This window comes from Lynx canadensis, chromosome C2, assembly GCF_007474595.2.
Source record: "Lynx canadensis isolate LIC74 chromosome C2, mLynCan4.pri.v2, whole genome shotgun sequence".
NCBI lineage: Eukaryota > Metazoa > Chordata > Mammalia > Carnivora > Felidae > Lynx > Lynx canadensis.
The window spans coordinates 140,197,850-140,224,042 of NC_044311.2; the positions used below are offsets into that span (position 1 = coordinate 140,197,850).

The window sequence follows — 26,193 nt, forward strand, 5'->3', positions numbered from 1 at the left end:
AAAAAAAACGGACCATACTTAGATGATAAAATTATTTTGTATGGCATTGAGAATATGTTTTCGTCTAAACTGCCTTTTTCACAGTTCTTATTGGTTAGAACACAGAGCTTGTTCTGAAAAGAAGCAAAAGATGGCTTTGTATATGTGAAGTCGATTATATATTATGCCTAAAGTCTCTGTTTGATGCAGTAGTTATTAGGAAGTTGCTGGAAGTTTTGAAGGTTAAAGCAATATACAAAAAAAAAATGGGGGGCGCCTGGGTGGCTCAGTCAGTTGGGCGACTGACTTTGGCTCAGGTCATGATCTCGCAGTCTGTGGGTTCGAGCCCCGCATCGGGCTCTGTGCTGACAGCTCGGAGCCTGGAGCCTGTTTCAGATTCTGTGTCTCCGTCTCTCTCTGACCCTCCCCCGTTCATGTTCTCTCTCTGTCTCAAAAATAAATAAACATTAAAAAAAATGGTATTTAAGGTAAACAATAATTTTGAGCCTTATATATAGGATAGACTTAGAAGGAAAGAGGTGACCATAGCCCAAGCATGAGGTGATGGGGTACAGGATTAAGGTAGCAGCTGTCACCGCTGTTTAGGAAGAGCTAAATCCAGAAGGCTTGGAAATTAGAAGTTGGTAAGATTTAGTAGCTGATTAAATAGAGGGAGACATCAAAGGAATCAAAACAGTAATTTCAATTTGTAAATTTGAAGAACCAGAAAACCATTATATTTAAACCAAGAAGGAATGATTATTTTGTATGTATCAGGAGGCAACAAAATATGCAACTAAAAATGCCTCTATAGAGCATTGGAAAGAGGATGAAAGTGTAAATCATCTGTACCTATCCCCTGTACTTAAGTGGCAAACAAAGACAGAAAGTTCCATTCACTCAGGGAGAAGACATTCTCTGGGAGAATACATGGAGGCTGATGAGTAGGGCCAAAGGACTGAACTCCTGAGAACACGCTCCGTTAAAGAATATAAAAGAGCAGAGACAATGAAGAAAAAGTGCCCCCGGGAAATAATAATAGACAGCCAACAGCACCAGCATCCTGGAAGTCATGGAAGCAGGGAGGAATTTTGCCAAGTCGGTTATTATCTGGAGGCCAGAAAGAAGGAAGGGAGATCAGAGTGAAGTCTTGGCTAACCTGAAGGATTAAAAAAGAAAAATTAGCATTTGAATGGAATTACGATTGACAAAACACTTCACAGGAATTACATGACTTGATTTTCCTGTTAATGTTCCTGCGGGCTATCCTGGAACTATTTTTTATCAAGTCTTCATAAATGAGAAGCAGAGGCTCAGAATATTTTTACGGACACACAGAGGCAGAACTTGAAGAAATTCGAACTGCTGACTCCAGATCCCTTGTTTTTCCACGTGGGGGATGAGGATACTGGAAAGTCTAAGGAAAGGTAAAGGATTGAGGAGATTTTGAAGGCGCTCTTTGAAGGCGCCATTGGAGGCGCTATTTTCTGGTGTTCACTTTGGCACTATAAAGTCCCAAGGACAAAAGAGGGGGGCCCTCTCCCATGTACAGATTTAGACTCAGCATACAGTATCCTGCAGGGGCACTGCAAAAATGGCTGATGTTTTTTGTCATAATAAGAAAATAATTCGAAGGGCGCCTGGGTGCCTCAGTCAGTTGAGCATCTGACTTCTGCTCAGGTCATGATCTCACAGATCGTGAGTTCGAGCCCCGCGTGGGGCTCTGTGCTGACAGCTCAGAGCCTGGAGCCTGCTTCGGATTCTGTGTCTCCCTCTCTCTCTGCCCCTAACCCACTCGCATTCCGTTTCTGTCTCTCTCAAAAATAAAGAAAAACATTAAAAAAATTTTTTAAAAAGAAAAGAAAAGAATTTGAGTCCTCCATTTAGGCCATGGTTAATGGCTTCAATATCATAATATGTTATTAAAATGCTTTCTCACATTTAGTATATTTGTAGCCTAGTTGTCTCTTAACATATACAAATGCCTTCTGCATTCGCAACTCAAATTGAATTCAAAGCAATATTCACCTGAAGGGTAAGCCATAAGCCTGTAATACATATTTCATGATCTGAAAAATATTGTTTACCTAAATGGGAAAAAATACTCAAACATGAGATCATGCAATATCGTCGAGGGATTTATTATCAAATTTAGTCACACTACGGCAACACAGATCATTTACAAGGGAAATAGAAAAAGTCCCCATAATTTTCTGGCTTGCTTTCTAAAAGTTGATATTAAAAGAAAAACATTAATGTTGTCATAAGCAAAAATAAATATTTTCATATATCACGCCCTTCCTAAATTTCTTATATGTATTACCTTTTAAATTACCATGTGCTACCTGATGATAGGAAACAAGGATTTTTTTTTCCCTTTATTTTGAAATGAAGAATAACTCCTTTAGCTAATTTCTGTGGTACCATTTTGTAATTTCTTCTGGCTTTTACTACTTCCCAACTTTAGTTTCCATGGGAGCAGAATCAGTCAGAAAATATGTGGGACTCTTTCAGAATGTTGAGTCCAGGATTCCTAATTAGGCTTCAGGCACTTGCAGCTTAATTAACATGAGTCTCTGTGTTACATCTTCGAAGGTAAAGAAAAGTGGGTTATGATCGCACGATGTGTTTGCTTTTCAAAGATTTTTATTAAAGATTTGGGGCAGAGAGCTCTAAAAATCATTTAAGGGCGTGGGAGTGCATGCCTAAAAAAAAGGAAAGAAATATCTTTAGGCTTACTATTCTTGACAGATAAGAGACATCAATTATCTCAGTTAAATCATCAAAATTGGTTAAATGTGTCTTAGCTAAAAATGCTATCCTTTGAAACCAGCATATTGTGAGTAGGAAGAATTATATTGGGCTTAGATTTGGCAGTGAGTGATTAAAACTCAAGAGGTGGGATAGAAAATAACAGCATTGAAAAGCCACCAAACTGTACCCAAAAGGCCTCAGTAAATCCCGTGTCCTCTCCAAAACCTCCTTCGTAGTTTTCCTGTGCGAACAAGTACCACCAGTGGAACACGGGAAATCGCAGGCCCTTAAAAAATTAACTTTATAAGCCACGTTCCCTCAGCTCAGTGGAGAACACTCAGTTTGTAATGCAAAGCTTCCAAGTTTCTGTTAGCTGAAAGTGTGTCCAAGGAATTCAATGGGGGAGCTACCAACAAGAGGGGCCTCACTGCCCCAAGGAGTGTTGTGGGGGTTCCGGGGGACCTATTTGTCACAAGAGTGGCTGAGTGCTATACATCTGCTGGGCAGGGACCAGAGCTGATAAATCTCCATGTGCCAGACAATGTGGCAAAATAAAGAATTTCCTTGTGTGCCTCCCCCTGCAGGGACTCTCTCCCAAGTCTCACTGAATGTCCCTATAAGTGAGGACTTTATGACCATCTGAGCCTATAACTAACACTAATTTAGCTGTAAACAAAATTGTTTTTTGCACAACCTTCTTACATAACTAAATATACACGCTTCTGTTCCAGTGTCCACAGTAAGCCTTTTCTTCATTTTCCTGTACCATTTGGAATGGCTTCTGGTTTTTTTTCTCCTAAATCCAATGTAACATTATAAGTACAGGCTGATATCTGAATTCTTCATCATTGTGTCATTCTAGTGTATTCGTGTACAAACATTTATCAGTTGAAATATGTATTATTTTACTATAAATTTTCTTTTTATTTTTCTTTGACATTAAAGAACATTATTTAGTTTCCAAATTTGATGTATGCATATATGTGTGTATATAACTATATATATTTATATATATATAGCTATATATAATTATATATAATAGTTATATATATAGCTATATATATAGTTTATAATATAGTTTATATATAGCTATATATCAATTATATCTATTTTTCTATCTCCTTCTCCCTCTCCTTCTCTCTCTCCCTCTCTTCTCTCCCCTCTCCTTCCTCTCTCTTCTCTTCTCCTTCTCCTTCTCTATCTCTCCCTATCCTTCTCTCTCTCCGCCTCTCTCTCCTCTCTCTCCCTCTCCTTCTCTTTCTCTCCTTTCTCCTTCTCCCTTCTCTCTCTCCTTGTCTCCTCGCTCTCTCTCTCCTCTATCTCTCCCCTCTCTCTCTCTATACACACCATCCTCTAGGCACCATATACCATGTTATGTTACCCATAAATGGTTTCAGGATAGTGAAGGGCATCAAAAATTTATTAGAAAAAGAGCTTCTGGTAGTGCTGAAAACCAACCAATTAAAATAAATGGATGCAAATTACATGTATTTCATTACTACAGTAAATTCTTCAGTTTGTGGCAGTTGAAGACAGGAAATTTATTATATATTCTATTTTTAGCTTTTCCCTTTCTAAGGTTCATTCTTAGCTGATGTGAGAAAAAAAATTAAATGGGAGAAAAATGTTAAAATGACTCTGCAGAATACACTGAAGAATACCTATGTGTACAAGCACACACATTTCACTAAAATGTTTGTCATATTTTCCTTTTATATGTAGTCATGGTGAGGGTAGTTTAGATTTCTGCAGTGTGAAAATTCCTTGTAGATTTTTGTACAAAGAGGCTATAAACCTTTAATATTATCAAAGAATCGTTAAAATATAACTAAAGCCTAATACTATATTTTAAATCAACTAATATTTGTGGGTCTAGTATGCCAGGTGGTATGCTAAATTACAAAGATATGTTGTTTATACTGTATATGTATATATATATATATATATATTTTTTTTTTAAGATTTTATTTTTAAGTAATCTACACACCCAGGGTGGGGCTCAAACCCAAAACCCCAAGATCAAGAGTCACACGCTCCACCAACTGAGCCAGCCAGGTGCCCCTATACTATATTTAAAATATATTTTATGCTATTTATAAATATAGTTATACTATATATAAAATACAGTAAAAAAAACGTGTGTACATCTCATTTGAAGACAAGACACGTTCAGTTTTGTTTACAACAGACATTTAATTATCTCTTATTGTATGATGTAGATACAAAGTATGTATGATGTAGATACAAACATGTCAACAGTTCCTAACATCATCATGTTCCTAACACTATTCAATGGATGAAACTGACATGTAAAAGAGGGTTTGTAATAAAAAAGTAATAAAGGCTTATAAAAAGTGCTGTGTCAGTTAGAGGGAGGGCTGACTATGCACTGAAGGATGGAAGGGGCTGGGGAAGGGTTTACCTTTCATGACATTTGAGTGGGACACTGAGTTATCCACAGAAGTTCACCATTTGTCAGAGGAGTATTGGAGGGAGGGGACTCCAGGAAGAGAGGATGGACATTGCAAATGTGGTGTTCAAGGAGCGTGGGAGCCCTATGGGAGATGGGGGGACTTGAACATGGGGTTTGTTGGGGGGGTTCAGCGATTGAGGGGGAGGCTGGAAAGACAAGCCAGTTCTGAAAGGCTATTTAAGGGAATTTGGCATTGATCCTGAAGTCAAGGGGAAGCCGCTGAAGGAAGCTACATAGGATCAGATTGTATTTTAAGAAGCTACCTCATGGGGCGCCTGGGTGGCTCAGTTGGTTAAGCGTCTCACTTCGGTTCAGGCCATGATCTCACGGTTCCTGAGGTTCATGAGGTTGAGCCCTGTATTGGGCTCTGTGCTGACAGCTCAGAGCCTGGAGCCTGCTTTGGATTCTGTGTCTCCCTCTCTCTCTCTGCCCCTCCCCCATATTCTTTGTAAACAATAAATTAAAAAATTCTTTGTAACAGAAAAAAGAAGAAGAAACTACCTCATGCAGGAGTGAGGCAGATGAATTACAAACTTGTGCACATTCATTACTCATCCTTAGTAATTTCCCTCCTGAACCAAAGAGCCCTCCCTCCTGTTGAAAGCTAGTTTCTTTTGCTCATGAGAGTCTCCTTGGGTCCTTTGTTCCATCCTCCCTCATATACCTTCACCTTATTTTCATTGCCAGCTCTCTCATCATGGGTTACACACATGTTCAAGTCTCTACAATTTCAGTGGGGAAAAATACTCACCATGATTCTGTAATAAAGTTCTGGAATCGATGATCTCTATTGGTCTCTGTTTTTTTACTGACTGTTCAGCCCACTGCAGACTTCCTTTCTCATGCCATTGAACTTGCTATCACTGTATTGCCAACGATTTACTAGTCTCTAAATTCACAGCTTATTTTCAGTCAAAACCTTACTTGACCCTCTGGAACATCCAACATTGTTGACTCTCCCTCCTTGAAAGTCTGCCCATCCCTGACTTCTATGACATCATTCTGCCCTAGTTTTTCTTGTTTCTCTGATTCTCTTCTCTTTTTAAATTTTTTTTTTCAATGTTTATTTATTTTTGGGACAGAGAGAGACAGAGCATGAACGGGGGAGGGGCAGAGAGAGAGGGAGACACAGAATCCGAAACAGGCTCCAGGCTCCGAGCCATCAGCCCAGAGCCTGATGCGGGGCTCGAACTCACGGACCGCGAGATCGTGACCTGGCTGAAGTCGGACGCCTAACCGACTGCGCCACCCAGGCGCCCCAGATTCTCTTCTCTTTTATAGGAGTTTTTCTTGGGCTTTTTTCTCTCTTATTCTACTCCAGTGTTCATGCTCTAAATTACGCTTCCTCTTGGAGAGTCACAATGCTTCCTAGCGTAAAGACTCTAATATCTCCCACAATGAAGAATTTTAATTGTTTTAAGATTTTATTTTTGGGGTGCCTGGGTGGCTCGGTGGGTTGAATATCCAACGCTTGATCTTAGCTCAGGTCTTGATCTCAGAATTGTGATTTCAAGCCCCATGTTGGGGCTCCACCAAGTGTGGAACCTACTTAAAAAAAAATCTAATAAAAGATTTTATTTTTAAGTAGTCTCTACACCCAACATGGGGCTCGAACTCACCAAGATCGAGATCAAGATCAAGATCGAGATCAAGAATCGCATGTTGTACTGACTGAGCCAGCCAAGTACCCCCCTGTTTAACTCATTAATGGAATTTTCTCAAACTTTCATGACCATGGAACCTTCATCCTTCTCTAAAATGCTGAAAGTCAGTGGCCAGTGTGAGGGAGAGGAGACAGGAAAGGGGCGTCAGAGAAGAGAACCAGGAGAGAACGGTGTCACAAAAGCCATCCACTATGACAAATTATAAATGCTATTTAACTTTCTCTTAGTGGATGGGGAAGGAAAGTTCCATGGGTCGTCAAGATGTTACCTACAGCTCTGACAGGAGAACTTGCTAGAGGTGGTGAGACTTAGGAGAGTCCTTGAAGATCGGAGAGAATTTTAATGGAGAGGAGGCTGAGCTTCCACTCCTGTGCCCACCTCCTCTCCAAGTGAAGGCTGTGTGAAAAGATAAGGAAGACTACTCATTGTCCTTGAGGATATAGACATGGCTCAGAGCAGGGTGTTTGTTCTAGGTCACTCTTCTTGGAACATAAATGACTCTGGAACATTTTAAAATATTACGGTACATTGCTGAACCTCTGAAAAGAACTGCTAAGATACAAAGCACACTTGTATTAAAGTAGACACCCCCAAATTAATATATTACTGTAATTCATTATGATTCTGGTATTAGAGTTCTTCAGAGAAACAGAACCAAGAGGATGTGTATATAAATAAAAAGATTTATTTTGAGGACTTGGCTTGTGCGATTAAGGAGGCCAACAAGTCCAAAATCTGCAGAGTGGCCAGCAGGCTGGAGACTTAGGAAGAGCCAACGCTGGAAGAGCCACTTGGAAGAGCCAAGTCCAGGGGCTGTCTGCCGGCTGTCCTCTTGCTCAGGGGAGGTCAGTCCAACTCATTGGATGAAGCCCACCCACATTATGAAGGGCAAGCTGCTTGACTCGAAAACTGTCCATTGAAGTGTTAATTTCATCCTTCACAGAAACATCTAGAATAATCTCTGACCACATATCTGACATTCTGGCCCACCCAAAGTAACACAAAATTAACCATCACAATGTTATTTTAAATTATATATCAAAAGTTTTAAAGCAAATAATTTGACTTTAAAAAATAAAACTTCTCAGGGCACCCAGGTCTGTTAAGTGTCCGACTTCAGCTCAGGTCATGATCTTGTAGTTCATGAGTTTGAGCCCCACATCAGGCTCTGTGCTGACAGATCAGAGCCTGGAACCAGTGGATTCTCTGTGTGTGTGTGTGTGTGTGTGTGTGTCTCTCTCTGCCCCTCCCCTGCTCACGTGGTCTCTTGCTCTCCCAAAAATAAACATTTTTTTAAAAATTAAAAAACTAAAACTTCTCATCTTGTGTTATTAAAATTAGAATTTTTTTTACTAGGGGCGCCTGGGTGGCGCAGTCGGTTAAGTGTCGGACTTCAGCCAGGTCACGATCTCGCGGTCCCTGAGTTCGAGCCCCGCGTCAGGCTCTGGGCTGATGGCTCGGAGCCTGGAGCCTGTTTCCGATTCTGTGTCTCCCTCTCTCTCTGCCCCTCCCCCGTTCATGCTCTGTCTCTCTCTGTCCCAAAAATAAATAAAATAAATAAAAAACGTTGAAAAAAAAATTTTTTAAAGAATTTTTTTTACTAAATTATACATTTTTAAGACATATTTCTAAAAACAAGAATGGTGATTTGTGCCTTTTAACGTTTTTTATTTATTTTTTTTGGGACAGAGAGAAACAGAGCATGAATGGGGGAGGGGCAGAGAGAGAGGGAGACACAGCATCGGAAACAGGCTCCAGGCTCCGAGCCATCAGCCCAGAGCCTGAGCCATCAGCCCAGAGCCTGACGCGGGGCTCGAACTCACAGACCGCGAGATCGTGACCTGGCTGAAGTCGGACGCTTAACCGACTGCGCCACCCAGGCGCCCCATGCCTTTTAAAATCACATTTTAGGTAACTATTCCTACATACTACCTACTATATACTGCTACCATTACAGCATTATTTTTTTGCTGCAGCATAATGTGAAAATTATTCCATTGTGATAAAGTGTTTTTAATTTCACAATTAGCTGCTTCAAAATCTTTCACAGATCAATCTTGTGCAGCACATCTCTTAATTAAAAAAATTAAGCATAGGTCTTTATATTCCATTTTCATTCCCCCCATAAATTAACTTTGTTTCCATTCATTTGTCAAATATTTACTTAGTGTTTACTACATATCAAACACTTCTTGACCCTTGGGATACAGGTAGGGAAATAAAGGTCCCTGCCTTCAGTGCCTCAGTACATTATGTAGTATGTTAGAAGGTGATAGGTACGATGGGAAAAAGAAACATCAAAGCAGGATAAAGGAAATCAGGAAGTTCGGAAGGAAAAAGGCCAGATAAAGGTGCGGTTGCAATATTGAATAGGATGCCCAGAGTAGCCTTCATTAAGGAGGTGTCCTTTGAACACAGTCGACATCTGAAGGAAGAGCCTTTGGGGCAGAGGGAGCAGCCTAAACCTGGCCTGTTTTGAGGATGAACCGGGAGGCCAGCGGGAGGGAAGAATTGAGGAGAGGAGGTTGAAAGGAAGTGAGACCAGACTGTGTAGGGTTTCCAGGCCAGTGTAAGGGCTTCTACCTTTAGTCTGGGGAAAATGGAGAACTGGTCCAAGGTTTTGAGCAAGAGTGCCGTGATCCGACTTAGCATTTTAACAGATCACTCTAGTGGATGTGCTGACATTAGATCTGAGAGGGCCAGGATAGAGTAGAAGACCAGTCAGGAGTCTATTGCAGTGGTCCAGGCAGAGAGTATGGTGCTCAGAGCAGGTGGTAGGAGTGGCGGTAGTAAGAAATAGTTCTGGATGCATGTTGAAAGTAGAGCTAATAGGATTTGCTGGTGAATTGGACATGGGCTATAGCAACGGGACTCATTAAGGACAAGTGCAAACTTTTTGGCCAGAGCAATTGGAATAATAGAGTTGCCATCATCTGAGGTGAGGTAAGTGAGGTAGGTTTAGAGAGAAAGATGAGGTTTGGACAGAGTGTCTGAAATGTCTGTTAAGCCTTCCAGTGGCAAAGGTAAATAGGCATTTGAATCCGAGTCCAGAGTTCAGCAGAGATCCAGACTGGACACATATACTTGGGAATTGTTAGGATCTGGGGGTGTTTTGATGCCATGAGTCTGGATCACAGTATTAATGAAGAAGCATAGAGAAGAGGAGAGGACCAAGAGTAAGACTTGTGAGAAGGAAAAGCAGGGAAGCGTGTTGTCCTGGATGCTAAGAGTAGAAGGTGTTACCAAGGTGAAGGGTGTGGTGACTTGTGTCAGTGAAAGTAGTTAGGGAAGGCTTCATCATCATAAGTCATGCGTCATGTTTTGCAGCCCAGAGAGGCTATAGCTGTCCCAAATATGTCACAGCAAGCATAAAGAGGAGGTAGAATTTAAACACAGGACTTCCCACCACTCTGAGGAGCCACTGCAATGAGGACATCGTGCTAATCATTTAAAAAGGAAGAAAAAATATAACCCTACCAGTTCATTCACTGTTTTTGCAATCCATCCGTGCAATCCGTGGAATCATTTGTAATGCACTGAACTCGCATCGTCACATTGGATAAAAAGCAGTCAAGTGAGAGGGGCTAGCTAAGAAGCAAACATGTGTAGAGCATCCACTGTGTGCCAGGAGGTGGGCTAAGCAATTACATACTTTATTTAATTTAATCTTGTAACCAATGAGGGAAGGCACCACTAGCTTCATTTTACGAAAATGGAAACAGGTTTACAAGGTTAAGGCTGTAGCTTGCCCAAGGCGGTGTGACCAGTAATTCACAGCACTGGGTTTCAAAGCCAGTTAGGTCTCATTTTATCTCTATTAGTTGTGATTTCCTGAAGACAAGGATTTATTCTGTCCTCATCTGTAATCAAGCCTTGGGCTGCCACCTTTAAACAGACAACGCTTTCCTCAGCCATCTGGGCTTGAATGTTGCTCTTTGTTTGATTTCAGATAATCAACAGTTTAGTCAAAAAGCCAAGCTGTTGAAAATGGCGCTGGTGTATTTCGCTCTTTATCCCATTGGATGAGAAGTCAGTTCTGATAGCACCTCATCAAAAAATGAAGTGCTAAGATTGCCTCTACATTGAAACTATCTGGTTGATTCTGTCACAAATCCAGTCTTCCCCACGCTACACAAGATGTCAAACAACCGTTTCACCTGAATTTTGTTGTGGCAATTAGACTTCTACACCCTATTTGTGCACAGATACCTTTGTCCATTTTTAACTGCTTCATGTGAATAAGTTTCAAAAATCGGATCTTGAATGGTACCTGCTCATGTCCTGAGCAGCTCAGGACGCAGCTCTGATTTGAATGTCGACAGATTGTCTTAGTTCAGGCTGCAAGAGTGAAGACACCGTAGACTGGGTAGCTCAGAAACAAACCTCTATTTCTCGTGGTTCTGGAGGCTAGAAATTCCATGACCAAGGTGGTGGCAGATCCGGTGTCTGGTGAGAGCCTGCTTCCTGGTTAGACACTGCCACCTTCCTGTTGGGTCCTCACATGGCTGAGATGGGCATCTCTGGGGTCTCTCTCATAAGGGCACTATTCCCAGTTGTGAAGTCTTCGTCCTCATGACCTACTCATCCCCAAAGCCCCGCTTCCTGATCCCACCATATTGGGTGTTAGGATTTCAACGCACGAATTTTGGGAGTGAGGGGGGACGGACACAAACATTCAATCCATGACACAAACTTTCATTAAACCATTTCCTAGTTGACTGGTCTAGTTGACTGACCTTAAAAGGTATGTTTTGGTGTTAGCTCACTGTTGGATGTGTAGAACCAGTTTCAAAATGAAAATAATGAGTGAGAGAACTGTCTTTACCTAAAAAAAAAAAAAAAAAAAAAAAAAAAAGGGGGGGGGGATTATAGTCCCTGGATGTAAAGCACCTGAGAAATCAGGGTACTTAATTCTGAGGAGTCTTACCTAACAGTGGTAAAATATGACAGTTAAGCAATGCCAAACCATTGTTTCCATGTTCTACATTTCAGAATAAATGATTCTGGTTCCTCTGGCTTCCTGAAGACTAATGAAAGGAAACATGAAGCAACAATAAAAATTGGGAGGGTTTCCCTTAGTTTTCAGATCTCTTCTGCAAGTGTTTATGGTAATAGAATTTAATTAATAACATATGTATGCCCTGTAAGGGCTAAAGCTTTTATGAATGATCATCCAGCAGGAGAGATGAAAAATAAGATTCATGCAACCCCCATATTTTAAGAAATGAAAGTTGAGACAGAGGGAGAGGGCAGGGGTGCACTAAGTTGTTGACCATATAAAATCCTTAGTGCTTTAAAGGTTGAACTATCAGACAATGATTTCTGGAGATCGCTTTCTTTATTATAGGTAGTCAAGTCTAGAAAGCTAAGTAAACTCAATATGGAGAAGCCCATAATTCTGTGCAAAGATGGATTCTTAGAGCCCTCGCTAAGAAAAATTGTACCAAGAAAAAAAAAATCTTGTCCTTGCAAGTTTTACAGAATGTACACCCATTGCTAGGCCTTCCCACCCAGGGCCTCGGAGGTGCTATTGCGAGGGAGGGCCCCAAAGCTTAAGCCTTGTTCAATTCACGTCTGGCCTCCCTTGATGCATTTATTCATTATTTGTAAATCTCCTAACTCAGAGAAAGACTTAAACATTAGCAGTGCTCTGTCTTCATTTAAGAAATGTATGGGAATGCAAGCTGGTGCAGCCACTCTGGAAAACAGTGTGGAGGTTGCTCAAAAAACTAAAAATAGGACTACCCTACGACCCAGCAATTGCACTACTAGGCATTTATCCACGGGATACAGGTGTCCTATTTTGAAGGGACACATGCACCCCCATGTTTATAGCAGCACTATCAACAATAGCCAAAGTATGGAGAGAGCCCAAATGTCCATCGATGGATGAATGGATAAAGAAGATGTGGTTTATATATACAATGGAGTATTACTCGGCAATCAAAAAGAATGAAATCTTGCCATTTGCAACTACATGGATGGAACTTGAAGGTATTCTGCTAAGTGAAATTAGAGAAAGACAAAAATCATATGACTTCACTCTTACGAGGACTTTAAGAGACAAAACAGATGAACATAAGGGAAGGGAAAGAAAAATAATATAAAAACAGGGAGGGGGACAAAACAGAAGAGACTCATAAATATGGAGAACAAACTGAGGGTTCTGGAGGGGTTGTAGGAGGGGGGATGGGCTAAATGGGTAAAGGGCACTAAGGAATCTACTCCTGAAATCATTGTTGCACTATATGCTAACTAATTTGGATGTAAATTTTAAAAAATAAAAAATAAAATTAAATAAAAATTAAAAAAGAAATGCAAAGATAACTTTATTTGCAGGCTATAAACTTGACAGATTAGAAATATTAGAGAATATTTTCGACATTCTGTGCTAATCCGTGTAAAACTTAATTTGTACTCACTACTGCATGATTGTGCTTTCAAAACGTGAAAACATTGGATGCATCAAAGTGATTCCCCAAATTCATTCAGTAAAGCAGAGAAGTAAGACTCTGGAGGTCCAACGAGTTTAAAACAAGCATCTATGTAGGGTCAGGGTGGAAAGAGCTTAGTAGATGGTAGAGTTCTACTCGCATATGTTGCTTAAGTGGCTTTATACATATCAAATGACTGCAGAATAACCATTTCGCTATCCCCTGACCCAGTCAGCCACTGAGTGATCTGTGTGTATCAGCTGTTAGGACATTTGGGGCAGGGATTCCCAGACTCACACACTTCGGTGATTCAGAACCAGAGTTCAGAACCCAGATTCAGAAACGTGGTTTTAGCTCTCTTTGCCCAGAGCTGATCCGAACTCTGGAGAAATGATTTACAATACCTGCTCTCAAAAATTATTTATTTGACAATTACACTAGTATGTCCATTTCTGCTTAGGAATATAACGATCAGATATTGGTGGTGGTTCTGTACTTTGAATCGTGAAAAACGATATTGCAAGTTAGGAGTTAGTGACTACAATTTCAGATCAAAGGGCAATGAATAATGTTAAGTTAAAATGTCATCAAGCTCTCAAAGCTTGATGCACCATCTCTAATAAAAGGATGTGCCTGAGACACAATCCAGACCACATGAGTCAATTAGTGAGGAGAGACACTCAGGTTTATTATTCTTTACCTCTCCCATTTTAATGTTCTTTGCCTTTACACCATGTGTCTATTTTGATATCTGGCATCTTTAGTAACAATTTACCTTACTTTTACAAAGATTTAGGCTTCCTGGCACCTTAATCTTAGGGAGAACTGATCAGAACATAGAATGGTCGACACCCATACCTTCCATTGAGTATGTGATTCGTATTAACATCTCCATCTTTTTTTTTTTAATGTTTATTTATTTATTTTGAGAGAGGGAGAGATGCAGAGAGAGGGAATCCCAAGCAGGCTCAGTGATGTCAGTGTAGAGCCCCATGCGGGCCTCCATCCCACAAACCATGAGATCGTGACCTGAGCTGAAATCAGGAGTTGGACACTTCACTGACTGAGCCACCCAGGCACCCTGGCATTTCTTCATCTTACCTTGAGAGCCTACTGGAGTTCAGTTGACTGTTGTCGTCTATCTAAAGTCTATGGTTAGGGGCGCCTGGGTGGCTCAGTCGGTTGAGCACCTGACTTCAGCCCAGGTCATGATCTCGCCGTCTATGAGTTCAAGTCCTGCGTTGAGCTCTGTGCTGACAGCTCAGAGCCTGGAGCCTCCTTCGATTCTGTGTCTCCTTCTCTCTCTGCCCCCACCCCTCCTCTCCTCTGTCTCTCTCCCTCTCAAAAAAACATTAAAAATTTTTTTAAATCTATGGTTAATGCCATTGGTGAACATACTGTGTTTGACTGGGATTGTCACTTGGGGAATATTAAAGAAAGATCTCAGAATCCTAAAATGGTTTCTTTCATGTCCTAATGGGGAGTACCTAGTGAGAAATTCAGCCAGTTGATGGCTTTCCAATATCACAGGCCACCATTAAACATCGCAAGATGGGCTTGAAGAACATTTTAAACATTTTTTGAGAATTTATTTTACTGTAAGAAGTTAATTTACTTCATCTCTAATATCACCCCCCCCCCCAAATTTAATCATTCAGTGGTTTTGGTAACAGAATCCCCTGAAAGTTTCCCTAAATATGCTAAAGCATATAATTTATATGAAAACAACTATATACTCAATTCTGAAGCACCAATCATACTTTTTATACTCAAGTGATTAAAAAAACAGAAACGAGGAGAGGGCATAAAGCTTTAGTGCAGTATATAATAAATATACAAGGTTTATTCAAATTATTCATTCATCATAAATATTTGCCCGTTAACACTTGCTCTGTTAAAATGACAATTTGTGGGGCGCCTGGGTGGCGCAGTCGGTTAAGCGTCCGACTTCAGCCAGGTCACGATCTCGCGGTCCGTGAGTTCGAGCCCCGTGTCAGGCTCTGGGCTGATGGCACGGAGCCTGGAGCCTGTTTCCGATTCTGTGTCTCCCTCTCTCTCTGCCCCTCCCCCGTTCATGCTCTGTCTCTCTCTGTCCCAAAAATAAATAAAAAACGTTGAAAAAAAAATTAAAATGACAATTTGTTATATTTCAGAACAATATCTTTACAACCCTAAAGGTTAAAAATGAATGTGGGGGTGCTGGCTGGCTCCGTCAGTTAAGCGTCTGACTCTTAATTTCGGCTCAGATCATGATCTCACGGTTTGTGAGATGGAACCCTGTGTCGGGCTCTGTGCTGACAGCACGGAGCCTGCTTGAGATTCTCTCTCCCTCCCTCTCTCTGCCCCTCCCCTGCTCACACTCTCTCTCAAAATAAATAAACTTAAAAAAAAAAAAAGGGAAGAAAATGGATGTGAGGCCATCTGCAGAGCTTCTCACAGAATCCAGTTTTATATGACTTTCTCACAATGCCTTGTGCTGATTTGAGAATGAGGAGGGGGAAGGGTCTGTGCAGCCACACTAACTAGAAGAAACTGCACATCTTTGCTTCTCTGCTTTCTAACATTGTGACCTTGAGCAAGGACCTCTCTCAATCGTCACATGTGTCAAATGAGGATATTAACACAGTGGAGTCGCATCTTATTTAGATGCTAGGTTCTTAAGGGGAAAATTTATTCATAGTCAAAATCACCCTTTAATTCTTTAGATCATCATTAACTCATCAGGACATCAGCCACAGGTAGGTAGGTCCAAAGTCACATCTTTTATTTTTCCTTATACTTTGGCATGATTTCCCTTTCTCTGCATATAGGATATCAAGGTCTCGTTAAAAGGAAGGGCCAGAATGTCCAGTTTGAGAGACTAGGACACGTCTGTTTGTGTGTGTCTCTCTCTCCCTCCCCTTCCCTCTCCCCCTCTCCCTGATCCTCTCATCCTCTCCCCCCTTGCATGATAGTGAGATAGATAAGTATATTATCTAACTCCTAATTCCTACTTCATTGGGTTATTTCTACCTTATAAATACACTAATCCATAATAAATACTGGATGGTATTATTTTATCTATTACCACTAGCCCCATGCATCTTTTCAATATTCATTAGCACAACGATTGTATATTAGTGACTGTTAAAGCCACATTTTATTTTCATTTTTGAAAACTTATGAAATAACTAATATCCACAGTTTTTAGAACTTGCTTGGTACTCTCTGTAGTGTACTCTTAAAGCAAAAAAAACCTCTGTGACACATCAATTTTTCGTAACCATGTCCAATTAAAAGTGTTACTTTCTTTTTTCTTAAGTTTATTTATGTGTGCGTGAGAGAGAGAGAGGGAATGAGGGGAGGGAGAGAGAGAATCCCAAGCACGCTCCATGCTTGGAGCCCACCTGAAGTTCAAACTCATGAACTGTGAGATCATGACCTGAGTCATGGAGGAGAGTTGGATGCTTAACCAACTGAGCCTCACAGGCGCCCCCAAAGTGTTACTTTAAAAATACTTCTAGGGGCGCCTGGGTGGCGCAGTCGGTTAAGCGTCCGACTTCAGCCAGGTCACGATCTCGCGATCCGTGAGTTCGAGCCCCGCGTCGGGCTCTGGGCTGATGGCTCAGAGCCTGGAGCCTGTTTCCGATTCTGTGTCTCCCTCTCTCTCTGCCCCTCGCCCGTTCATGCTCTGTCTCTCTCTGTCCCAAAAATAAAATAAACGTTGAAAAATACTTCTATAGTAAATTTTTAAATTGTGGCATAAATATAAATATTTATTCTTAATCATACTAGATTATTCTTAGTCACACAAGAGTATTTTAGATGAGCGATAGTGTAAGAAATTTTATTTTTAGAGTTGGGAGAAAAGAAACATAAAAGGTTTCATTTGGTTAGGGATTACTTGACTTGGAGTTGTTAACAATTATGGAAATAATTCTCTCTTAACCTCATTTTATGAACTTCTGCCAGTGATTTTGGAACACATCCAAAAACTATTAGAGATGTTTTGTAGCTAACTTTAAAACAATTGTTGACCTCAGCCAGCAGACCTACAGGACAATTTTTTGTTTGTTTTCTTTTTAAACTCATTCTGGAAAAGTGAAGAAAAAATAAAAATCAGTTCAAGAAAACAGCCAACAGAGACTCTTCCTAAAATCTGTTAGTAAAATGTTGATATAAAACCCAACATTTGTTTTCATAAAGTTACAGGGTTCAAGTTAAACACCACCACCACCACCAACAAACAAAACACAACTGAATTCCAAGACCAAAAAGGCTTGAAACAAGACAGAAATCTTATAATAAATGATTTCTTTTAAGATTCACAGCTTTCTGTTTAAATAAGTTCATCATAGATGACCACACATTTTTGATATTTTTACTTAAATAAAAGCAAGCCTAGAAGTAAATAGAACCAGAGGAAACAAGGTAGCTAGAAGACATCACTTAAAATCGCAGAAATAAATATTCAGGTATCAAGAAGTAGCATCTATTTATTAATTTACTAAAACTAATCCCCTTTATAATTTGTTTGGCCTTCATAGCTTTTCCCATTCAGTCAATCCTCTCTTAGTATCTGGGACACTTTTTTTTTCTATTCATATATATACATGTACAAGTTCTGAAGAAATTGATCACGTTTCTGAAGTTCACCGCTGCTACTTTTCCATAGGACTTTTCAAGCGATTTTTGCAAATTTAAGAAATCTTTCTCAAAGGATGTTTTAGCAAATAGGAAACTGGGATTGAGAAGAGGGGAAAACAATTGAGCCCAGCCAGGGCTAAATCTTCCGATCTCAGATGAGACTAACATTCGCCTCAAATGAAAGCAGACCTAAGCCTGCTGAAGAAAATAAACTTTCTCAGTAGGCAGTGCAGTGTTTGAAAAGTTCAAAGATGTGATGATGTGGAGGGAACAAAGATTTTCTTTTTCTCTTTTGCCCAGATTTCTCCCTCAACTGGCTTCTAGGGACTAGAAATCTTCATTGTTTTGTCTAAAAAAGGTACTAAAATAGTTCAAAAATCACAAGAAATGCCTGTCACAATCAGAACTTCTCTGAGGGCACTAATTTACACATTGCTAACGGAGAATAGAGGCTTTTTCAAAGTGAGCTTTGAAAGTGTCACAGAAAAATGGTTTGGAATCAGAATCACTGGAAAAACAGTCCGCGATCATGCAGCAGGAACGTATGAGATCCTGACTCTTTGAGCTTGGCCAGCTTAGGGTCTTCCCTCCCGATGATCTCTGGAGATCTGGATACTCCCTTTGGGATCTACAAAACAAAGTTGGGGAAGGACAGGAGAAACTGGAAAAGGAAGGCAAATAGGGGTGACGGTGGGGTTCAGAGGCCTATGGCACATATTCTGGTATGTGACAGACATATATGGAAAAGGGAAAAGGGAGATACTTAAAAAGATTGCTTGGACCCCTTCATTTTTTTTTTTTTATTACTATACAAGCAAAAGTGATATTATGAGATCATTCTTTGGTGACCTGAAGCCTCTCTAAGACTGAGCCACATAAGTCTGCTGTATATAAATATATTTACAACTGTGGGGGCACCTGGCTGGCTTAGTCGATGGAGTGTGTGACTTTTGATCTTGGGGTTGTGAGTTCAAGCCCTATGTTGGGTGTAGAGTTTACTTAAAAATAAAAATATTTTAAAATATATATATATATGTATACATATATATATATTTGTGTATATATATGTGTGTGTATGTATATGTATATATATATATATATTTACAAATGCCAATAAAAAGGACCAGCTCAATTCTACATTCTTCTCATAGACACCACCTTTGCTGACTTGCCTAACAAAGATGTTTGCAATTTAGAGATATAGAACCTGAATAGTTATACAGTGTTAGACAGGAGAGCTAGACATTTGAGGCCTGTAGGTTTCTGAGAGTTTTAATTTCACAGTTATATTTGCTGTCCAGGCTTCTAAGAGAGAGAAAAAGAAAGAAAGTTATCCAAAATAGCATGTATTCCTTAGGAGTGATGAAACCCAACACAGGGAAGATTAATTTACATGCCAATGTACATATGGATAAATCAAAGATGGCATGTTTTAGGAAACATTTTTTCTTCCTTCCCAGAAATGTAATAAATTATTTCATAGTTAAGAAATTCTAGGGGCGCCTGGATGGCTCAGTCGGTTAAGCGTCCAACTTCAGCTCATGATCTCACGGTTTGTGGGTTCCAACCCCGCATCGGGCTCTGTGCTGACAGCTCAGAGCCTGGAGCCTGGTTCGGATTCTGTGCCTCCCTCTCTCTCTGCCCTCCCCGACTCATGCTCTGTCTCTCTCTCTCTCTCCCTATCTCTCTCTCTCTGTCTCAAAAATAAATATAAAAAAAAGTTTTGGGGTGCCTGGGTGGCTCAGTCGGTTAGACGACTGCAGCCCAGGTCATGATCTCGTGGTTCGTGGGTTCGAGCCGCGCGTCATGTTTTGTGCTGACAGCTCAGAGCCTGGAGCCTGCTTCAGATTCTGTCTCCCTCGCTCTCTGCCCTTCCCCCACCCGTGCGCGCTCTCTCTCTCTCTCTCTCTCTCTCTCTCTCTCAAAAATAAATAAACATTAAAAAAAAGTTTTAATTCCTGGTTCTACTACTTTGTTGTTGAAGTCTTAATCATGCCTACCACACCAAGTTGTTTTGAATGTTGAATTGTATCAAATAAAAAAAAAGTAAAAGCTCTTTTTAAAATGAAAATTTCTGTGTAGGTTTATGAAAGTGATGATACACCATCATCATCATCATCATCATCATATTATTATTATTATTATTAGATCACATTAGCCACCATAACTGGTCAGTCATTTCAATCCTATAGACCGACCAATCGTGGAAAAACATTGAAATGTTTGGGGAAAAAATAAAGATATTCTGCTTGCATTTTTCATCAAAATTGTGTATATAAAATTTATATGCAGTATATATTATATATATGTTTCATAGTACAAAATACGTTAAATGACCTATTTCTATATAATATAGGTATAATCAAGGGACAAGTTTGTAAAGCAACTTAAACCCTTAAACAATTAGCTTTTATCTTAAAGGGACACTATCTTAGGCAGTATATTGCATATTAAGCTAAATTAAGGGCAAAAACACCTGTTTAACAATCAGGCTTTGTTAAGAGATTGTGTTGTCTGTCATGGAGCCCTAATAGATTCATGGGTTTGGCTTTGTGAAAGAAAAGCAGAAAACCACAGTACAAAAAAATGGAAGAGACATCCACGGTTTGGCTTCGTTTTTCTTATTTTGATACTTTAACACCTATGTGTTACGAATGTGTGAAGCAGTCATCAAACTTTAGGCCATTTTTCCTTATTGTTCCATTCCATTCAGATAGTTGCAAGTGGCCTTTGGTGCTGTTTTAATTGTCTTATCTGTTTTAATCTTTCAGATCATAAGGCCTATGGATCGTCTGCCCCAAAAGGCCATCAAGTAGTCACAGCAATAGAGTATCAAGGTAGAGTAACTTACTGATTTTCACGGGCTGGGTTGTTTACCTCAAAAGTATGATGCGTATGATGTTATCTTTCTATTTGCTGGGACCCTTTGCCTTGCCTCATACTGATCCTTCCTTCCAACATGCCACTCTGTGCTATTTCCACTTGGGAATTCTTTCCCCACCTCCTCAATGGAAATTTTGGACATTTGATGAAAGACCTGACGTACAAAGAAGGCCTCTTATTGCGTAAATTATCTGCAACAAAGCAAATCTAATTTGTGAAACTGGTAGATGGAGGTCTTGCAAAGTTTCCAGCCAGCTGGATATGGCAAATGGAAATTAACACTGCAAACCCCACTCTACTTAACGTATTTAAGATGACATTTATATAGCCTATTTTTTCTTATGATTTTGTCCTGTCAAGTATTTTTATCACAGGGAGTTGGTGTTTAATGGGTATAAAGTTTCACTTTTGCAAGATAAAAAGTTCTAGAGATTGGTTGCTTAACAATGTGAATGTACTTAACACTACTGAAAAATTAAAAATCATTAAGGTGGCAAAAAGTTAAAAGTTATTAAGATGGCAGAGGTTCTGTGTATTTAACCACAATTAAAAAAAAATTTCAAAGCTCTAATAACCAAGAAAAACTTTTTAAGGGCTTTATAAGTTTACTTCAGATATTGACTACCTGCTACTTTTCTGAAGGCTCTTTTACCTAGAACACAATAATACTAGGCAGACAGAAGAATTACTATTTCCTACGTGTGCTGCTTGTTTAGGCCCGAGATTGTAAACATTTAAGAAACAAGTTTCAAATGTGTCTGATCCCTCTTCTCCAGGCACGTCTTAGGTTCCTGGAGTGTAGAGAGACAGGCTTGAAGGAAAGAGACAAAGATTGAAGAAGAGAACTGGGTGGGGAGGAAGTAAGTAGATTAGTATTTAACTAGTACTTGCACAGTGCCTGGCACATAGTGTTACCTAAGCTTGTGCAGTAAAAATGTGCTATCGTAACCACCAGCCTGCCATTCAAAAGTAACACATCAGTTGATAACAAAACACTTAAATACCTATTTCAGTCAACTGAGTTCTTTCAAAAGCCTAATATCTTATATGATTAAGCTAACAAAACACTTCTTCTTTATCATGAATTAGTTTTAAGTGGAAAGAAGTGGGAAGAGCAAATTAATGATTGGGGGTAATTTAGGGCTTTGGAGGATAAACAGGGCTGGACAAGATGTCAAAAAGTTGACAAGAAAGGCCAAAAGAGGGATCACACAGTGAGAAGAGAAGATGGGCAAGAATTCTGTGAGGGACAAAGGAAGTGAACCGTCCTACTTTGTACTTTCCTGGAGGTTCTTACTGTTGGAACCAGCTGGGTACCATGAATATATGTCCCTGCCCCCGCTTCTGCCCAGGCGCTATGGCATGATATCTCAGTGAGGTCGCCAAAATTATATTCTTCAGTCTTACATTACTTTTCAACAAATGTATTGAGATGAGGGGTGCCTGGGTGGCTCAATCAGTTAGGCATCCAACTTTTGATCTCGGCTCAGGTCATGATCTCACAGTTCGTGAGTTCAAGCCCTGTGTTGGGCTCTGCACTGACAGTGTGGAGCCTGCTTGGGATTCTCTCTCTCCCTTTCTCTCTGTCCCTTGCCTGCTCCCTTCCTCTCTCTCTCTCTCTCTCTCTCTCTCTCTCAAAATAAATAAACTTAAATGTATGAGGTGAAATTCACATTCGAATGAGTGATTCAGTAGCATTTAGTACATGCACAATGTTGTGTAACAACCACTTCTGTCTAGTTGCAAAAATTTCCATCGCTCCAAATAAAATCTTGTACTATTTACATTACTTTTTAATGCGTGTTTATTTTCAATATAAAAAATCCTTCTATGATGTATTGCAATCAAATGTTAGTCCTTACTCCCAAGTAAGTATTTTCTATTGTTTTGTTTCCCCTTGCTCCTTTTACTTAAGAATTGTACTTTGATTCAATTTCATATGTGCTCCAGTCATTCCAACCTAGCTCTCCTTAAAAGCAAAAAATAAATTTCTATCTTCATCCACATTTTAGTTGCAGGATATCTTATGCAGTAACTTAATTTCAGTTCAAGTCTAAAATATTTTGTAATTTATGTCTCTGTGTAGGTACTTTCCACCTCATTCATTTTTTGTTTCTTGTCTCTCCGATGTCAACAAATCATGAATTAATTCCTTCTTTTCGGTACTGCTGTTTTGTGTCACTTCCCATAGCGGTGCCAAGAACAGAGCAAGACTGAAGCGAGGGCAGCTTTGCTAGGCTTATAAATTATATAAGCAGCCTTTATGCAGAGTGTCCAATCCTGAGAGCTATAAATCAGTTTAATAGAACACCTTTTTCTCACAGAAGTAATTTCTTCATAAGTCTTCAGAACTGCTTTGGTAGCATCGATTCTGTTTTTGCGTTACATCAGATTCTGATGATTTTTTAACTTGAGCACAGAGAATAAAATCAAAAGATAAGTGGCAGTACAGAATCCTAGAAAAACTAAAACCCACAGTGCTTTCTATCGAGGTGATTCCTAAAAGTGGCTGTTTTGCTACATGAAAATAGTTATTGCTAATAGTTCTTCTAAACAAAGAAATCTCTTTCCTCGAATCAAGAGAGACATGTTTTTGGAAATGAAACAATCATCTTATTTAAAAACATGGTACATTTGTATGCTTCAGTATGCCTTGCTTTGGGAAAAATATGATTTATGTCTGTATCCTATTTTTTGCTGTCTACAACTGAGATAACATTTTAGTTCAAATTCGAGTGATTTTTTTAGGTAAATTTGGGTTGTAGAAAGCGTGGCTTTCTATCACGTCAAGGCGTACTTCAACTACAATGACAAGAAGTTTTTCGTGAGTGAAAGCAGTTATAACCATTGATGGGGCACCTGCTGTGTACCAACTATATAAGTATATTATCTCAAGCATATAAGTATATATATAAGTACATACCCAAGTGTATAAGTATATTACCTCATGTAATCTTCACAATAACTTCGTAAGATGAATACCATCATTTTTTTTCCTTTATACAAACGCGAATATAACGTTCAAAAAGAGTTAAGTAATTTGCCCAACATCGCACACATTGTATATGGCAGAGCTCCAACTCCAAAGTCCGTGCCTTAAACTACTACATTAGGGTTTAGTAACCCTGAGGGCTACCTACAGAATTATTCTGATCATAAGTGCTGTATTTTAGCTGCAAAGAGAGAGGAGAGTCTGTGGTAGTTAGCTTCTCCATTCATTTGGTTCTTTATCCTCAGATGTTGACGCCATGGTTCCATTGACTTACTGTTTCTCACAGTTCTGGAGGTCATGGTGCTCTTCAGATCTAGGCACTGGCCATTGCCTTGCTTGGAATACTCCCAAAGAAACACGTGATGAATTCCAGTTTCGAATTCTAGGAAATTTGTGTTTAAATTCTAAAGAATTCTAATTTCTTTTTTTAAGTCTTTGGTCAAATGTCACTCTCTAATTGAGTTGAACTCTGACTACTCCATTTCTCTTTTTCTTTTTACTGCACCCCAACATTCTGATCTACTCAATTTTATTTCCATAGCACTCAGTCTCTATTCTGATTTACTCTACTTTATTTCCATAGCGCTCATTGCCTCCTAATGTGGTATTTAATTCACTTTATGATATTTCTTACGTACCTGACTCCCCCTGCAAATTGCAAGACCCAAAAGAACAGGGATCTTTGTTTTGCTCACTGATATAGCTCAGGAACAAAGGTGGACACAACAGTAAGTACTCAGTAGTTGGACCAATTGGAGAGAACATTCCTCCACATCTTACATGGTCATTGGAGTGAAGCTGGAGTGGTGTCACTGTATTTAGGCAATCCATTGGTTTCATTTTTGAATATAATTTCTGCAGAGGTTTTCCATGGAGCAGCGAGGAGAGAAATCAAATCTTCTTGGTAAAAAGAGCTGTGTGTGTGTATGCGTGTGTGTGTCTAGTTAAAAGTATATGAAATATATGAGCAGTGTGACTGAATACAAATTTATTCCTAAGATGTAGGCGTGTGGGCTAAAAATGAGTGTGGGTGTGTGTTTAATTGTTGGAAACTCAACAAAATACGGGAAGGAAACCTATCTAAAACTCAAGACTCCGGAAGGTCACCACCCATTCTCCTTAATCAACAGAACAGAACCGTGTTTCCTCAGACAAGTCCCTCAGCACACATTTGTCTTTGTGGCATAATTGTAAACATGCCTGTAAAACGATGTCTCTTCATAATGTAAACCTGCTCTAAAAACTTCAGGCATTCTTGATAGCAAATTTTGTGGGCTTTTTCCCCCCCCTTGCCTTCCTTTTCTCTGTTCTGTTTTCTTTTTTCCATTACCTTTTATCCTAACAACATGTGTAAAACTAAAAGAAAAATTAGAAGCTACATATAACAAAAAGAAAAGTCATCATCCTATCTCACAAAAATCACCGCTGGGTTAATATTTTCATACATATTTCTACAGGCTTTTTGTCCATATTTGTGTGTATATTAATAAACCTGGGATAGTACAAGAATTGCTTTCTAATCTACCATATCATGTAATATCCTGAATTCTTTTTAAAAATGGCATTCAATCTTCTATATCAAAATCAGAGATATGGAAAGGATTTTAACATAATTAGTCTCTTCTAGTCAAAGATTGGTGTTTTGGGGTCAAACTAGATGCATCGTGGGGGAAAAAAATCTCAGAAATATGAAGGTGACACTCTAGATTGCCTGATTGAAATGTGCCTTAAAAATATTTACAAGCAGAGTTTCCTTTGGTAACTTAAAGCAGGACACAGGATTTCTCCCCACCTTGGTGATCTTGTTTGGACAGTTAAGTGGGGGTTCCTTCAGGTTCCAGGAAATTCTTTAAAGATGTGACTGCAGTAAATTTCCTGTAATAAAGTAACTGAAATGAACTACAGGGAGGCAGTTAAACTTGATGCCAAGACTGAATCTTTTCATAATTTATCTGGAGAAAGAATAGGAATCCATGATTTAGTAGAAGTCCATACTGGGTTTGTATTAATACATCCATAGAGAGGGTTATCAAAAAAGGAACCCGAATGAGATTGTAGCTTGTTAATGGAATGTTTGTGGATTCCACAGGCTGGACTGAGAGCCTTTCTTAGGCACTAGGTGTGAAGCACCCTTTCTGTTAATCTCCATGGCACTCATGGCACTTATCACAATGGATCAAAATTACATGATCTTGTTTGCCTCTTCTACCAAACTGTAACCTTGATGACTGAGACTGGGAATAGTGAGATAAATCATTGACCATGACTGCCATTTTCACATTACTTACTATGTCCAGGCGTGTGTGTTTGCATATATTATTGTATTTGAGGACTCACTTCGACTCTAGGAAATACCGTCTCATTTTACAGATGGTAACCGAGGCTCAA

At 39.5% G+C, this 26,193-nt stretch overlaps 1 protein-coding gene across 4 annotated transcripts in view; it reads left to right on the forward strand.

Annotated features, from left to right (window-relative positions):
• The window catches only part of JAM2 (junctional adhesion molecule 2), a 60,664-nt gene that overhangs the window by 14,483 nt on the left and 19,988 nt on the right, over positions 1-26,193 (forward strand). For all 4 annotated transcript variants that reach the window (XM_030329987.1, XM_030329990.1, XM_030329986.1 and 1 more), the window contains exon 2: positions 20,702-20,767. In XM_030329987.1, the coding sequence (XP_030185847.1) occupies positions 20,702-20,767 (66 nt within the window). The remainder of the gene's footprint in view (positions 1-20,701; positions 20,768-26,193) is intronic.